The 18836-nt window shown below is 33.6% G+C and overlaps 1 protein-coding gene across 1 annotated transcript in view; it reads left to right on the top strand.

The window, feature by feature from the left end:
• LOC113497165 (ATP-binding cassette sub-family G member 4-like) overlaps window positions 1-18836 on the top strand; it is a 58656-nt gene that overhangs the window by 32523 nt on the left and 7297 nt on the right. The window contains exons 2-5 of the mRNA XM_026876571.1: window positions 7911-8028; window positions 9861-10050; window positions 11741-11886; window positions 17910-18069. Coding sequence (XP_026732372.1) covers window positions 7911-8028; window positions 9861-10050; window positions 11741-11886; window positions 17910-18069 — 614 coding nt within the window. The remainder of the gene's footprint in view (window positions 1-7910; window positions 8029-9860; window positions 10051-11740; window positions 11887-17909; window positions 18070-18836) is intronic.

Raw genomic sequence — 18836 nt, 5'->3', positions numbered from 1 at the left:
GGCAGCCGCCAGTCCGATCCTTTTCCCACTACCCTTTTACATCTTACTGACCTTATTTCGTGAAAATGCCACTCAACTCCGTCGTTTTTTCCTTAGAAACGTTCTTTGTAATTTGTATGTTAGTTATCCGAGGAAAATTTACAGCAGCTATGTGTTTTAGGACTGTAAAATTTTAGTCAAGAATTTAAACTTAAATTTAGCAACTTGCCTACGACTACGTCATTGATTAAGAAAACCGCAGCATGAATTAAACGACTTTGAAAAGATAAAAAACTCGCAGTTAAGAACAAGTGCACAAGTTAATAGATTATACGTTAAGCTACGCTTGATACGGTCGGTCAGAGATGGGTGATGGTTGTTATTTATACATCTTTGACAATCATTACGAGTAGTTACAGACTTGAAAGTCTGACTACCAGTCTTACTTAAGGGTATCGTGTTGCCAAGGTAACTGGATTGAGGTGTTCACTGGTACTTAGCTGCATTTTCCTTTAGACTTGACGCCGCCCCCGACATAGTTTTGAAAAGGCTTTATCATGATGAACAGGTAATAATAAATACAACGGGTAATAAAAAATATCGTAAGACCTATCAATCATTACCCGGAATATTTCTTCACAGCAATTGTGCAATAGTGCAAACAAAACAAGAAAATAAGACCTATTAAGAGTTGTTTTGCTTTCCTTATTGGCGGACAATTACATTTGGTAAAAAGATCATGAAACGTCAACGCTAAGTGATGACAAGGGATAAAAAAAGAAAAGCAATTTGTGTCACGAAGAAAATAAATATAAATCGGTAATTATTCTGTCAAGTCATATCAATTACTTTGCGGTGACGGTAATTATTTTAATCATTAGTTGTCAACTTGTCTTTATTATAGTAAATGCCGTGAGATTTGCAGTTATACAATTAGAACAGCTCTGTTTACTGATAAAAAGATTTGAACGAACTGTAAACATATTTTAATTACGTAGCTTTAGGTATATTGTTAAAACGTTTAATTGTTTTTATTGAACGGACTCGAATATAAAATTGAAGTCTAAATCTTTTTATTTATAAACGGAAGTCGTATTTTCAGTTGTACGAATTTGATTTTCAATTAGACATTTGAATCACCAGTTAAATTAAAAGTTAAAAAAGATTTTGACTAATAGAACTGTTAGAAGTGATTTTATTTTATTTAAATTGAACTAGACCTACATATACTAATTTGTCCAATCTTTGTTTTAATGTGTCACATGACAGAGACATCGAACAAGATTTACAAAATAAATATCAATAATACCATGTATAGATTGAACCGGCACACAATGCTAGTTAACAAGGTGATCCACACTCAGTTACCTGTGCGGCCAATGTTGAACTTCACTTTCGATTAATCGCACAACTTGCAACACCACTTTCATATGTCATCGACCGAGTCAAGGTGGCGCTAATTTCTTTTGTTTGCTCATGGCATTTATAATGGGAAATTAACCGACCTTCGATGTATTTAAATTTACGGAAGGAGTTTTTTGCTTGACAATGAGTGACAATAAAACCTCTTCACCATGAACTTGCGATGTAAACATTTGACTCGCGACTGAATGTTAGGTCTTAATACTTAGAGTAGCTATTTAGGATATTGTGGTGATAGGAGCCAATTCCTTTTCATCATGTTATTGATATGAATACTGGAAAGTTACACAAATGGGACTGGGCGGTAAAAAAAGAGGTAGGTTAGAGTTTACGGATGAGTTTTCACTATCGATGCGACAGTTTTAGGTGAAAAAAGTGGGCTGAAAATAATTTCTCAAAATTTTTTGTAGTAACGGGAAAAACAACGTGGATGTGGAATCATTTTACCACCAACCATGAGTATCATTCAAATAATAATATTTAATAGTAAAAGAATGCATGAAAGCTCTGTTAAATTGATTTTTCTTCAAATTGCAAAAGGCCGTTTTTCCTTGCAGATATCAATAAATATATATACCGCGGCTGCTGAAAACCTCAAACGGCGCAAATATGGTAATCTAGTTGGTAGTTACTTCTTTGAGCCGTTTGGGGTTGAAACTTTTGGGCCGTGGGGGCCGAGTGCCAAAACACTTTTTAAAGACCTAGCAAAGCGTCTCGTTGACACTTCTCGTGACCCAAAGGCTGGCTTTTACCTCGCTCAGAGGATTAGCATTGCCATTCAACGTGGCAATGCTGCCAGCCTTTTGGGCACACTCCCAGCCGGCAGCGACGCCGATGAATTTTTTGATGCTTTAATTTAATTTAATAATTTTTTGTTTTTTAACTTATAAATATATATTGACATCTGTAAGGATTTATAAATATATTTTGTTTTACATTTATAAATTAAGTAAACATAAGAAAATATAATTTATAATTAAAATGAATTGTTTGTATTTACTCAATTCAATCATATGACCCAAAATATAAGAACGTAAAGCTTAATGTGGGAATCGACCTTGAACGTTTTTTTTTGCAGTTTGTTACAAAACAAGAAACCGAAACGAAACTATAAACAAACGACGCAATGATTACTTGTTTATTGCACAAACAAAACAAGTGTGTTCCGTCCCATTCATTGGCCTAGCCTTTTCCCAACTATGTTGGGGTCGGCTACCAGTCCAACCGGTTTCAGCTAAGTACCAGTGTTTTACAAGGAGCGACTGCCTATCTAACCTCCTTAACCCAGTTACCTGGGCAACACGATACCTCTTGGTTAGACTGGCTGTCAGACTTTTTCAAGCTTCTGACTACCTGTAACGACTGTCAAAGATGTAGGAATAACAGCCGGGACCCACAATTTAACGTGCCTTCCGAAACACGGAGGAACTCGTTATGACAAAGATGGTCACCCATCTTCAGACCAACCGCGTCAAGCATAGCTTAACCTGTGATCGAATCACATATGCGGTTATAGCTTAGCCAAGCCGTCCCATGAAGGCAATTAATATACATTGTATACCTGTCTACCAAAGTTTAGTCTCAAAGTCTCAATTTCATTTCACAGGCATTCTTTATCAGACATCTGTAGGATGATGCAGAGATAACTAGAAGTAGGTTCTAAGGTACTTATTGATGTACCTTTTATGAACACAAATAACACTTAATTCGAAAGAGGTGTACAAAATATTTTTTTTTCTTAAGAAATCTCTTTCAACAGACCTGCGAAAGGACAATTAAGAAAAATATGCAACAGTGTACAAGTATTAAGAAAAGAAATAATATCTATTAATAATTATAAAAAAAGGTATCCTGACTTTTCATTCACTAATTTCAATTTAAGATCAATGATCCCTATGACTAAACATTCGCTTTAGGTTCACCTATTTCAAAGGGTACGTTCAGGTAACCTGTTCGTTATTGAAAAGGGTCTTGATTGTACGCTATTAATAAGGACCCTTCCCACCTCACAATACTTACCGGTCTACTAAAGGACCCACGCTTTTAATCTTCGATTACAAATTATATAAATTAGTTTTTAGAACATTGATGGAGGTAAATGCTTAAGTAGACAATTCTTTATGCTATTTTTGGGATTCAATGGTTACCAAGACACTTTTCTATTTTTTTTAAATAAAAATCTCTATATTTTATAATAAAACACATATTTTAAATGTCAATAAATAATAATAATAAATGCGGACAACATCACATACATTGTTCTGAACCCAAAGTAAGTTGCTAAAGCACTTGTGTTATGGAATTCAGATACAACGAAGGGACCACAAACACCCAGACCTAAGACAATGTAGAAATGTGATTTTTTACATTGTCCCGACCGGGGATCGAACCCGGGACCTCAGAGCTAGCGACACCTTGAAACCGGTGCGTACGTCACTCGACCACGGAGGTCGTCAAATGGTTATGAAATATATCTGCCTGATGACCAACGTTCTCATCATCGTCATCATCGGCCTAGCCTTTTCCCAACTATGTTGGGCTCGGCTTCCAGTCTAACTGGATTCAGCTAAGTACCAGTGTTTTACAAGGAGCGACTGCCAACGTCCAACAAAGCTTTAGTAATAGATGTTTCTTTTTAACCCTTATGCTATGCAAAGAAATTAAGTATAAGCATATAAATATTATTTTTCTTAGCTCTGTTTGTACTGAACTCATAACATTATCGCAAGTCTGGCTCGTGCTTGACTGACTTTATTGAAAAATTGTATTCGTTTTATGCAAATCACAGATACTGGTTTTCAATTACTATTTTATTACACCTTGTTTTTCGAATACATTATTTTTTATGCAAACGGCAAATAGTAAAAGTTGCCAACACTAAAAGCTAAAGTTATATTTGCAATGTGACAAGTATCTAAAAACCGAACTTGCAAGCAGCTAGGTAACCTTAAAAGCATTCTAATAAAGGTATAATATTAAGACCGTAAGTTAAGTATGTCAATGGAAATGTTGATTATTGCGTAATATAATTTGTAATTTATCATACACTATAAAGTTTATAGCTAATTAAATAAACAAATGACCATCACTCTCCCGATATTTACCAAACTGTCAACATAATAATTTTATTTTAAAAAAGTCATCATATCAGAAAAAAGACTTACATTCGAACTCGTTCGAACTTTTTTTTTTTACCTGCTCACACACTATCATTTATCATCAAAGGGGCGCGAGAATTAGAACAAGCATTCGTGGATCTCACAAATGCTTGTCTTATGCGGGACAACCCAAATCGCGGCAGGTGGTGACCTTAGCCCACTCGGCTATCTATGTAATTGGTTAGTTGGTTTAATCATTTAGATGTTAAGTTATTTGTAACCTTGATAACATTGCACTTATCTTTTATAGGCGATTCGCAAGATTCGCATATAAAATACATATGATCAATATATGTTAAAAATAATTACCATATTGTGACCATTGTGACAATTTATGTCAGTTCCATAGATTGCTTTTTGTACTTGCCTGTACGTCAATGCCATACTATCTAGAACTATCATTCATATCCAATGTAACTGTTAGCGACAGTACTCAAAACTGCGATTTAAAACGCGTTTGGATGTCATTTTTCATTCCAAACTTTTGTATGCAAACTCTGGCGATTTGCTCTCAAAATGTATTTATTTAAATTGTTTTTATATTTTGAATTGTTTGGTCAACAAGGGGTGTAATAGTTCGAATAAATTGCTTTTAGGGTTCTGTACTTCAAAAACACTTTGTTTACTTTTCTGTTTTTAAGGCTTCTGTATCTAAAGGACGCTTATTACTAAGGCTCTACACGTGACAAACAAATAGATCTACTATCTATTACTATCGTCACCAACCTGTATCTAAAGAACACCAATAATATATTATTATACTATGTTACTGCTATAACTGCAAAAAAAAAAAAAACACCTATTTTAAGCTACGATAGGTTTGCATGTAAATATGGGTGATCAATTTTCTTTAGCTTATTTGCCCGTACTCCTCAATTTAGAAAGTTCATCTCGTACTTGACCGGTTTCCCTACCTATCCTAGACAGTACAACTTGCCATATTGCCATGGTCTTCTTCCAGGGTTATCGGATTATAATGATTACCATAGGTAACACAAATTAGGAGTAGGAAGAGGTAAAGTTTCGAAACACAATATGCAATAATTAATTTGCCTTAATGATTTATGATCTTGTTATTATAATAATGTAATGCGCAGTAAATCTTTTTAACATAATAATAATATGATTGTTACATTGTTGCCATGCGTTATGCTAATAGATTTCTGCATGACTACCTTTTTTGCCGAATGGAAAATCATCAAATGACGCTTTGGGTTGAGCGGATGGGAGTGTCAGACTTTAACTGACTAAAATCCACCATGTTCCTTCTTTTGCTATTTGTGTACCGAGAACGCGGTAACCCTTTTGGACAATCCTGTTAGGTCTAGTTACGTCTATATAATTATAATTGTGAAAAGTCAGGTATTTTTATGACAAGTAGTACACCATAATAACGCGTTTGTCCTACAAACTGGCAAAATTTTGTCCAAAAATTCTCAATGGTCCTTAAAAGTATTTTTAGGATTTTAATAAGCCCAGATTCAGGTTCGCATGTTGCTATCATACCAGATTCAGTAAATGTGGTAGTAAATGTGATATGATAACCCGCGAACCTAAAAAAGGGTTTTATTTATTGGTATCTCATATCATGTATCATTATATCTTCAAACGCATACTTCATTTTGAACCAAATTACAAAAAATGTTTTTATTTGCATAAACCTTTTAACTTTTTTGCTATTTTGGTCAAAATATGTTTTTGTCAAAACAAAACAAGTATTTTCAAAAGGAATTCCGGTTAAGTAAATTCTTCTTGTTTTTACCTCATCCAAAAACGTTTGGGAATTCGTTCGAAAAAAATACTCAAAGAAATTCCTAACTGTGGAATAATAAAAGATCAAGGAAATAGCGATAAGATTGTAAGAGTTCACGTAAATGTCGATATTAATAGGATACCATAAAGAGACTTCCTTGAAAGCAAAGAAATTATGCGAAGCAGGTAATGACAAGTTTTACAAAAAACATTTTATTGTATGTCAATATTTAAAGTTGCAGGAAGATCAATAAAAGGTTAAAGGGCCACTTGAAATAAAATAGTTGGAGTCAATCAAAAGCGGTGTTTGGTTTGAATCATAAGCCTGAAAGGGCGTAACTTGCTTTGCTAGGAAGAATAAGTTTCAGTGTGACAGATGAACTCATTCCAGTGGGATAGACATACATGGGTTTAAGTTTGTATGTATATTACGGAGGCAACAGACGCTAGTAGCAGAAGGGACGTGACTACTTTTTGTTTTTGGACTCCACTAACTAGATGAAACTCGTTGGTGCAGAAAAACCTGGATGCAAGATTCACGCATACGGCTCACCGGTTTTTTGGTATACTTCAAACTGGAGTTTGGAAAATTGTATGCTTTTTGAATTTTTTGGTTTTTCGAAATAAAGTTTTTTCTTTCGACACATTTCACTTTTAATCTAACATTGGACTTGAAAGAAGACTAACTTTTATTTTGCATGTTATTGGAGGTCCATGGCATTAATAGATTGAAATTGCTTAAGCAGTTTACACTGGGACAATGTGCTTAGCACAATAATCTTTTATATAAACTATTGAATAGGATGTTTCTTATTCAAGGTTGTAGAAAAGATAGGATCATTTATCGGGTCTCGTCATCGTAGACCCAACTATTATGTTTGCTAGATACTGTGACGCGTTTCTTGCACGTGCGACGGTTGCTGCATCGAGAGACTATTATAATGACAGTGTTTCTCAAAAATAGATTATCCTTTTTATGAAACTAATGTAATGATAGTAAATATATTATATAAGTATGACTTTGAAAGCGTTAATATCATTGAAAAACTAGTGAATTAGAGTGGTACAATTTTAGTACTTTTTGAATTAAAACCCAATGACTTTCGATATTATCCAGAAATTTACTACAAACTAAAAAAAATGTATTTATAATGTTCCCAGGCATACATTTGTATTTTTAATTTTACCACATCTCCCACGTGTCGTATTATCCCATGAGTATATAGTAAAATATCAGCAAGTTTGAGAAACACTGATAGCTACTAGCCATTTATTTACCTCGAAGATGCGATTAATATATTAATTTAATATCCTCTACTTATTGCCTGGCGGTTTTCTTTTATTCTAGGAATTCTTTTGTTATTTATCCTTGAAAACAGACAACTCTCTGCTTTGTTTATATGAGTATTAATGGTAGAGTGTTTCTAGATATACCATTTCAAAATATGATGGGCAAAGGCTAATTGAGCACTATCGAACTATCGATATTTAAATATTTTTCTATATTTAGTTTCCCATAGTAAGGACTTTTCTTTAACAGTTTTTATTTAAGTTCTGATTACATCTTGTCAGTAATTGACATTTTTCTTTTATTTCCAGGAGAACGAAAGATCCTTCACAATGTATCAGGAGAGTTTCGTTCGGGAGAGCTGACCTGCATCCTAGGGCCATCAGGCGCTGGCAAATCTACACTACTGAACATCTTAGCTGGTTATAAGTAAGTTTAACTTAATTTGATCTTTAAATATTTAGGAACAAGTAGTTTTAGTCTCTATATCGACGGCGTATATCACAAATTGCATAAATAAGTTATAGATCTCCATAAAAATATCAATAAACATTTTTTTTACTGGATGTCCAGAAAATAATTACCACATAAGAAATAAGCTACGAAATGGGTAGAATTGCCTATGAAATTGGCCTTATAACGTGTTCAAATTATGACAATAACGACAATATTACTCGTAGTTCTATTTTTGTCCAATCCTACTAATTTTGAGCCAGGTGTGAATATTTATAACCTTGGATGTCTACATTGACCGGAGTTGCTTGGAATTTTTAAGTTATTGATGCATTCCTTGTGAAGTGCTTGTATGATGAATTGGCATACATACACGTTTAAACATGTTTTCTTTATTTGGTCGGGATCGAATACTTCAAATACTTTGATATCTATATAACTATTAACGGTCTACTATGCCCACCGCCTCAGCAGTTAAAAGGACTCGAATAACGTGTCTTCATTCATATTTTTCATATTTATATTTTTATGACAGTGTGTTTTCATGCTAATAATAATTAACGCCTATATCACTTATGTATAGATGTTTATTTTTCTTCACAAGACCATTATTTTGTAAGACACAAAAACCGAGTCATTATGAGAATAATAAAAATATATAACAATGGCTTGAAAAAAATACCTTTACAGTGTAAAAGGTATTCTTTTATTTTCAGACCAGTAGTTAAATAAAGTCGTATTTTTTTAAAATTACTTACAATTAAAGAGGATTAAATTATTTTTAATTATAAACTTGTTATGATAACACAATGCTTTGTTATCGTTATATCTTCAGGAACTTCAAGAATATAACAGTATACTAGGTAATAAAATATAATTTTCTGCATGCCCGTGCGTAGTTAAAACATAAATAAGTATATTTAATTCAAAAGAAAAATGTGCTTTATTGTTTTAAACATAGTTTCACAGTTACTTTGTTGCACTTTTATCATCAACAATCTGTATTATTCAGGTATTTTAATTTCTATATTTATACTAGCTGACCCAGCAAACGTTGTTTTGCCTAATAAATTATTTCTAGTTGTATGTATTTTTTAGTGCCAAATTTCGTCCAGATAATAAAATATTTTTTTTAGTGTGAGCAACCCTTAACCTTTATGGGTATGAAAATTGATGTTACGAATACTGAATACGCATATAAAATTTGGTAAAACTCGGTTAAGCCGTTTCGGAGGAGTACGGCAACTAAAACGATCATATTTTTTTCGCTTGCTTTTTATTTCTAATTGCGGTCATTATGGGCTATTACTTTAGAAAAATATGGAATGTTACGATACTAAAAATAATTTATTACATCTAACAGCTTTTACAAGGTTATGATAATCCAAGCAGGCGTGGCCCGTGGTTTATTACGATAAAAAAGCATCTGTCGTTTATTTATTTTAGCTTTAAGGATTAAACCTTGATAGATTGAGTGACAAATTAAAATATCTTAATTTAAATTGCTGTTGCGTTTTAGTATAACTGTGTAATTTTTGAGCTGTCTTCCAACGGACTTTCAACCGGCTTTAAAAAGAGAGCTGTATTAAAATTTGTTTTATTTGATACCTTAGAATTTAAGACAGGATTTACCGATATTGATGTTTCTGTTATCATTTCCGTGCAATCAAGACCAGACAAAGAGTTACAAATACTAGACAGAATTGTGAAGTTTCGACAAAAACCCCATTAGGATCCCACCTCAAACAACCTTTAAATTATCATATTACCTTAGCATCTTAATTTAATAAAAACTTTTCTACTTACAGTTCAAATGGTGTGAACGGGAGAATCATGGTAAATGGTCACTCTCGAGATATGAGGATCTTCAAAAAGCTCAGTACATACATCATGCAAGACGACCTCCTTCAACCCAGGCTCTCGGTACAGGAAGCCATGAAGATTGCAGCCAACCTGAAGCTGGGGAAAGAACTGGGGAATGCTGAAAAGGAACTAATTGTGAGTTTCTTTTGTTTTGTATGCGATCTTGACTGGTTGGATACAGTGACTGGTAAAATAATAGAAATCCGTAAAATTACTTTAAATAAACTTCTTTGTCTCAGCTAAATGAGCAAAATAAGGAACCAATACATAGGTTGTCCACAAACAATGCTTTGAGGACCCCGGGATATCAAAATGCACGATAGCCTAAACAGACCAGTCAATTGCTCAATATTTATGCTAACACAGTGGGTTTGAGGTAAGCAATATTCTTAACACTATGAATATTATATAATTCACCGTCAACATTTTGGTTGCCGCCGACCGAAATTTCTAGCTCCAAATTACTTCTGAGAATTTTAGACCTGAAATTGGGAATTAATATCTTACGCTTTACAGTCGTCTGAGCAATATACGGTTATTCAATATAATGGTCAGAATTATTGGGCCATGACCGCACAATAATGTAAAACGCTCTCCAGAAAGATAATAACCCTAATGAACTTTGACCGGCAGTTGTTGTTAACCAGGAAAAATACTGTTTCATAGGAAGCAATAAAATAAACCAATCAAGTGCGAGTTCGACTCGCGATTTTGAGGATTCCGTACAAAAGACAAGACTTTTTTTGAGTACACTGTCTGTTGCTTAGCAATAATTTTGTTTTCTTTTTGGTTATAATGTAAACAGAAATTCCGTGAAAATTCCAACTGTTTAGTCATTATAGCCAGCGTTCATTTGACGCTGCCAGGTGATAGACCGGCGAACAGACATACATACAGCAGTGCCTTAATAGTGTTTGCCATTTTTTCCTTTTGGTAAGAAACCCTAAAACGCGGATGTAAATTAAAAGTAATAAAAGTTCTTTTAATGTAATTGTTAAAGCTGTGATTAAGTACTTAATTGGTGTAGGAAGGGCTGAATGTCATGGATTCTTATAAATAAACTTCCTTTTAATATTCGATGAAAGGCAATTTGACTCTCGCATTTAAATAATTATACAAGTGTATTCGAACAAAGGAACGGGAAGTTCAACCAAACTAAGAGTAATAACATAATTGTAAGGAAATTAGTACAATTCCGTCATATGACATTTTTGAATGTTTTGAATATATTTTTTCTTGTTCGATTTCTGTCTGACTACCAAAGCATTTTTATTTTACGCTTTCCTAAAATGTTTTGGGCAAAGTCATGAGATAAATTTTACTTTATACAGTAGATACATGTTATGATTTTATTAAGCACGGCAACGTTTGATTCATAATATATGCAGACGTGTTACAAACATTTATCATTGAACCGCATAATTGACCAATGATAATTGCACCACCTACACACCACATAGATAATTGCCATGGTGACTATATACCACTCGATGATGTTGAATAGTTTATTTTGTTGAGAATTTAACTGATAAACATAATTAAATATTTCTGATTTGCACCTAGACATAGAACAAATGATCGTGCACACCACACAAACCTTTGTCCTGGATGGGTAGCGAACCCACGATCTCCAGTATAGCAGTCAAGGTCACTAACCACTAGAACAACAGGCAAATAGTTATTAGTAGGTTAATTGGAAAACACATTTGGTGCTTCCACATATAGGATTTTTTTTTCTTTGTAGTAGACGTTATCTATGCAACTAATTCGATATTGTGTTGGCATTCTAAAAGAAAAATAATTAATTAACAAAAACATATTACAGGTAGAAGAAATTCTCCAAACCCTCGGACTCTGGAATCACAGGGATACTATGACGGAAAAGCTATCTGGAGGACAACTGAAAAGATTATCCATCGCTTTGGAGCTGGTCAACAATCCACCCGTCATTTTCTTGGATGAGCCCACTACGTAAGTTATCTTAGACATTCATTAATCAAGCTATCCTGAGTAGGTCAACAGATAGATCTTTCTGACTGGTTTTGTCTCTATAGGGAGTATGGAGTGCAAAAAAGTGCCCTCGTACCATGAAGTCTAGTTAATTTAGAAATCCATGCTATCGGTATCAGCACGGTTTATTTTTGGTAGATGTTAGAGATATAGGCAAACAAGCTTGTATGGTATAGAATATATTTACGATGTCAAAGTTATTTACAAATTTTCTACTTAATTGCATAAACAAGTCCTTTCTGGAACTTCGCTTTGATGTATATACATAGTAAGTGTTTTTAATCATAAACTTTCAAGAATTACTTTAGTAGCCCACTTATTTAAATACATTCTGAAAAGCCCCGTAATATGATGCAATTTTGATGAAGTGTTTTTGGAAGCCTTTATTTATTACTACAGCGAAAATAGTAACAACCGATCTCAACCAATATAAACCTTAAATGAAATACATAAGACCTTAAATAAATCAGCAAAAAAAAAGGTTTTTTTTTTAACAATTTCCATCCATTATGCATCCCTTCGTGTTAATTCACGAAACACATTTCATTAGTAGAACCAGAACAAGAGTCCTAAACAACCCAACGTTTTTGTGATACGCTGACGTTTGTCTCATTACAAGGGCCGGGTTAAAAAAACAATTAGAGGAGACCGGCATAATAGGAATAATCCGCACGTTTGAGGAAAAGTGTTATCCTTGGATTAAACATGAGTAATTGGTATCATTACGACGATCCTTGTATGTTGGCCTGTGTATACTATTTCTCTGATGGAAGCCTTCTTTTGAGGAAGGAAAACCCCGTATTTAATTCCCTGAAAACGACAAATCCATGCTAAAACTTATTTGTCAAACTAAGGCAGTAAAGGGTTATTTTATTACCTACTAACATAGTTACGCGTGGGTTTTATGGAGTATTTAAAGGATTGTTTTTCGTGTTTACTTTTTAAGGGGCTTTTAAAGTAAATATTAATGTTTGTGGATCCGGAACTCTCGTGTGTGTTTGTAAACACTGCCAATGCTGAGATTCATTCCTCTTATTAATAGGGCATTTAAGGTAATTTAAAGCATTGTGTCAGCCATTTGGCAACCGGTTACGTTGAATCTTTTTTTACGAAATAACAGCATTCATAATTTTGTCATCTAATAGCAGTCACGTTTACAATTACCAAGCTAATTTGGAGTTAGATAATGGTAGGCCATTTAAACTTTTTCAAGGCTTGTCAGATATACTTACATGATGCCAGTAATATGTCTGTTACTGAAATTGTTCTAACGTTGATTAGAGGGGTCCTATGATGGTCCAGCAAAAACTAACAAAAACTCTACAATGGTTACCCGACCGTTTAATTTCATTAAAGACGAGTACCAGTTGTTAAGGCAAGTCTGAAAATTACTTTGAGTTCTAGTACATTGTACAAGTACATACAAAAACTAATGATTATGATACTAAAAACTATGTGATTGGACACTCTTCAACGTCCCATTGGTTACTATAGGCATTAGAAACTCAATATTCTACTTTATTTTTTTATATCTATACTAATATATAAAGCTGAAGAGTTTGTTTGTTTGAACGCGGTAATCTCAGAAACTACTGGATCAAATTGAAAAATTCTGTGTTAGATAGACCATTCATCGAGGAAGGTTTTAGTCTATAAAACATCACGCTGCGACTAATAGGAGCGAAGATACAATGGAAAGTGTGGAAAAAACAGGGCAGCATAACTTATATCTTCTAACCACGCGGACGAAGTCGCGCGCAACAGCTAGTTTTTTTTTAAATTTCTTTAAGCAGGACTCAAAGTAGGTTTATCTAAAGAAAAAATATTACCAAAGAAGCTAAAAAGCTTTCAAATGTCTTCTCACTCCGAAAGCAGGTGTGTAAAACAAGAAATTCTCCGTAACCATATAAGAAAATTACTCCAACAAAGATAACAATGTAAAGTGTATGATAATATTCATTGTTAGTATAAGTACTCGGTAGAGTAAACTTTTACAATGTCGCATAATCACCATGAAAAAGATTAGGCAACTTGTATACCCGATATCACCTCCAATTTCATTCTGAATACAATCTTTTGAAAGCAAACGCAATTCTGAGTAGATTCATTAATATCTATTGCTTAAAAGGTTCACTCCAATAGGGGCAGGCTAAACAAAATTACATAAGTACAATGGAAGGTAATTGGCTTAATCACCACGTCCCGCCATAACCTTTTATTGGACGTGCAGGTTGGGGCGTTTACGAAATCGGATCATGTACTTAATCCATCGAGTGGAGCTATTTTGACAAAAATTGCTCATGAACCCATGGTACTGATTTGTGGATCCTTTTGGAAGTGATCCCTTCGGTTCTACAATTATTTTGGTCCTGGTCCTTTGTTGGTACTAAATTCGGAGTAGAAATAAGACAAAGTTCAGATTACTATATCTAGGCTTTTGTCCCTTCCAAGAGTTTGAAGAACCATACGTGATTGCACCTTGCCATGCATGCCAAGCCATTTGCCATGACCACATCATCATTGACCACTCGTTCTCATCTCTTAACGCAATACAAGTGGTCTTCTGGCAAATTCTTTGGATTCTTACGTGATAGGCGAGATGATAGGCGAAATTGAACAGCTGACTGTACAAATAGCCGAGTGATTGAGGACCCCACGCAAAACTCACTGGGCGCAACGTGTCGAGGGTTCAATTCCCTCGTAGGACAAGCATTTGCGTGATCAACGAATGCTGATCCTGAGTAGTTTAGTTTTTCCTTGAATGTTTGTGTGCCCGACACAAGGATTAAATACCTTAATACAAAACTGTCCACCTGTTTGAGCATTTAGCAAGACCCAAATAGGCCATTTAGTTCTTGCCAAATGCTCAAAGAAACCACTGTACAATTGCACTAGTGTGCATTCGCTCTTACCTACAACTTAGCGGTTTTGAAACCAAATTGCATATTACTGACGGATGTAGGTACTTCTCACTTACACCATCATTGCGCATTTTCCTCGCAGCAAAAGCATAATTATTTCCATTTCCAACTATTATGCCATCTATAATGCTTTTGTGACATTCTACAAGGAATATTGTATAAAAATATGATTAGTATCCTGTTTTTTATGATTAAACTTATAAACGGTAAAAAGTTTGAATATAAGCATTTTCCTGGCAAAAGAAATTCAATGTATAGAAACCAAGGTTTTGTAAATTGTTAGATGTTTAACGATATAAAACAAAAAATAAAAATTTCTCAACTTTAATAAACTACATTTGTTAAAGCAGTTTCAATGTTAGTATTAAACACTTATTTCCGCCTCAAAAAATTACACTTATTTCTATTCATCCTTGGAAATCCCAATGTATCCACTTTTTTAACATTATTTTCTTTATTTTCCAAAAGTTTCTATATTATATCTTCCTATAATTTATACGCAAATGCACATATCTAAAATGCAGAAATTGTACAAAATACTGGTACCGTGTGGGTCCAATAGTACATATTTGATTTAATATCTTCAATTTGAGTTCAATAAAACAAACGAAAGTCCTTCAGTACAACAAAAAAGGCCTCTGCTTTGTTCATAATTACGGCAAGAATTAATTTAGCTTTTTTACTGTTATAAATTTATCAAGGACCAAATTATTTTAATTAAAAACAAACATTTTTTAGTATTTTTTGTTTTATTAGTGTCCCTCTCCAGTTTGTATAATTTTGCCCTAAAAATACCGATATCTGTTTATTTCAATTACTGATTGCGTTGACGAGGAGTCATTAAATTGTGTTTTTAAATTTAAAAATCTTGCTAACGCAAAGCAAAAGTTCTAGATCAATTTTGAAAGCATATTATAATTGCAAAGGAATCACGTTATAGATATTTTTGTAACAGAACTACATTACTTATAACAGAGAGAATAATTACGATTTACGGCTATTAAAACAATAAAAATTATATGTTCCTGTTATATCTTATAATAGCAACCATTAAAAGTTTGCGTGCAAGACAAATAATTGTTCAATTTAATTGGATTTTATTGAATTCATTGGTATTTCATTATCTGGTAGCTACTGCTATATTATAGTAAATACGGTTTATTACCCTGTTGTTATTATAGTGCATATATTTATGCATTCAATTTACTTCTAGCTTCTATCTAAAAATTTATATCTATATCTGTCTATACTTACTAATATATAAAGCTGAAGAGTTTGTTTGTTTGAACGCGCTAATCTCAGGAACTACAGGTTCAAATTGAAAAAATATAGGGAAGGCTTTAGGCTATATACCGTCTCGCTGCCGCTAATAGGAGCGAAGATATAAAGCCAAATGTGGAAAAAACAGGGCAGGTATAAATAATAACTTATATTATCTTCTAACCACGCGGACAAAGTCGCGGTCAATAGCTAGTGTAATAATATAACTTGTGTAACTAAGCGATTCATAATAATATGATTGAGTATTAAATTAGCAATAACAAGTGAATTATTTAAGAAAAACTTGTCTTCAAAACATTGTTTGACTTGCTGATAAAAAAGTATAATAAATAAACTGCATTTTATGTATGTTTGTTTTACGTCAAAGAAAAAGATTGTAATAAATCATTGCTTAATTCATAATTCAAGTTTTTAAATTAGCCTCATAATTATGTCAATAAGTATTCATCATAAAGTTATGGATACATTTATATCAAGGCTTTATTTATGTACAAACCAAATTATCAGCGTTAAGAACTTAGTTTATAGTTGTGATGTATTTATGTTGCCGCTATAACACCATTTATTTTCACCAAATACTAAAATAAACGTTGAGATTAACCAATGTTGCTGCGATAAAAAATTTGCTATCAATAACAAATAAATTTGTACTTTTGTTTAGGTCACTACCTCAAATTAATAGCCACCCAGCCGATTTTTTTGCCTTTGACTTATTTTGGCCGTTGTAAGGAACCTTCAGCATCGCCACACCGAACTGCACTTGACCGATGAGTTTTCAATAAATGTTAGCAGTAAGAATACTTCTTTTCTTGAAACACAATACCAAAACAATTGTATAATTTACAAAACTAACGTGATAGCAACATAGCTGCCAAAATGCTCACAAATAATATGACATAGGTACTCGTATTTAAGAATTAATGTCTTTGTTACATTTGTCTTTTTGAAAATCTCGCTGCTGTCTAAATCATTATTATTTAAAATTACTATTCTGTGGCCTTATCATTTCCATTCGTTACCTAAAATATCATATTTAACCACTTACAGAAAATTAATTGACAACTAAAGAGTAAGCAAATGGGTTGGCAATTTCAACAAAGCCCAAAATTACATAATCTCACTAATACGAAAACCCTTAAAATGCAAAACGCTTTAATTTAAACGATGTTTAACTGAAAGGGCTACTCGATTTTATTTGTTTAGGTGCGCCAACGAACCGTGGATCCGAATATAATAGAAAATAGACGCTCAAAGTACCCCTTTCCTAGAACTCACAAATGGTGTCTAGTTGGGCATATCGACGTAGACATATGGAAAACTTTAACGATACGACTGCCGTTTCATACACAAGGCAACTTACGTATACAAAACTCGAATTTTCGTTGCTTAGCAACGTCTTCGGTTTGAAGACTTATTACTATAGGTATGCATAGTACTACCCTTATCTAGTTGGGTACAGAGACTTGTGTTTTGTCGCGTATAAAGATCCTTAGGAAGACATTCGTCTCATTAGAGTCACTAGCTTCTTTTTGAAGTTTGTGTGTGTAGTTTGCCTGTTTTTTTTTTATGCCCGTATTTATTTTTAATAAGTGCTTAGATCTAAATGAAGACAAAGGGGTAGACTTAAGACGTTTATTTTTTTATTTACCTCACAGAAATCTGCGTACATAGACTGCCCCGAAAAAATTATAACGACCCTGTATCATCGTCGGGGCTTAAAGATTTTAAACCTCCACACTATTGCTCCGACAGTATATTTCATTTTCTTTTCATCTTTTTCAGAGGTCTCGACGTCGTGTCAATTCGACAGCTCGTGGTACTTCTCCGCCTGCTGTCACGACAAGGCAGGAACATAATATGTACCGTGCATCAACCATCGGCATCCTTGTTTTCACTCTTTGACAGAATATACGTGTTGGCCAGAGGAATGTGCTGTTATCAAGTATGTATATCAATTTTATTTCAGACTCTTTAAAAAAAACGACTCCCTTACTAAACATTTTAACTTTTGTGTTGCGACGGGTTTCATAAGCATTCGAGTCACATGCAAGTAGACTCTCAGACTCAGGACAAGGATTTGTGGTTTTCACAAAACCATGTGCGGAGATCGAACAAGCGACGCGTTTCGGTGGACGAGTGATTGGTGACCTCAACCATTTCGTGCAATTATTTTCGTTTTATTTTAAGTTAGTGAAAATATATCTTATGTTACTCCTTATGCATCAAAGAAAATTTATTCTCATGACAATCGATAAGTAAAATCAAAACAAACAAACTAACATCACATTTCCAACATTAGTAGAGATATTAACTGTGTATAACTTACTGCTAAGCATAGGTCTCTCTTTGTTTGGATATGTATTAACTTCCAAGCGATATTCATAATATTCACATACCCAGACAAAAATTAACGCTAAATATAGGTCAGTCACTTGAACCTACAAGACATCCTAACAAATAGCCGTAAGATAATTCCACTACCAAAGTTTGATTGTCTCGCAAACTAATTAGCAAAGTCCCTATCGCGAAAGATGTCAATCAAGTCGAAAGTTTCCGAAACCCAAATCAAACGGTTCTTCATTAAAATCTTCTCGTTTTGATTTACATAGCTAAATTAATTGGATAATCACTAATCCCAGACTCCTAAATGAAGCATATTTTATAGAAGTTCTATTCCTATGAAGAAAATTAAGTATTATGAAAAATTTC

The sequence above is a fragment of the Trichoplusia ni genome, chromosome 9 (assembly GCF_003590095.1).
Source record: "Trichoplusia ni isolate ovarian cell line Hi5 chromosome 9, tn1, whole genome shotgun sequence".
NCBI lineage: Eukaryota > Metazoa > Arthropoda > Insecta > Lepidoptera > Noctuidae > Trichoplusia > Trichoplusia ni.
Note: the sequence above shows the minus strand (reverse complement) of the source record. Positions and strands in the feature narration are given on the sequence as shown.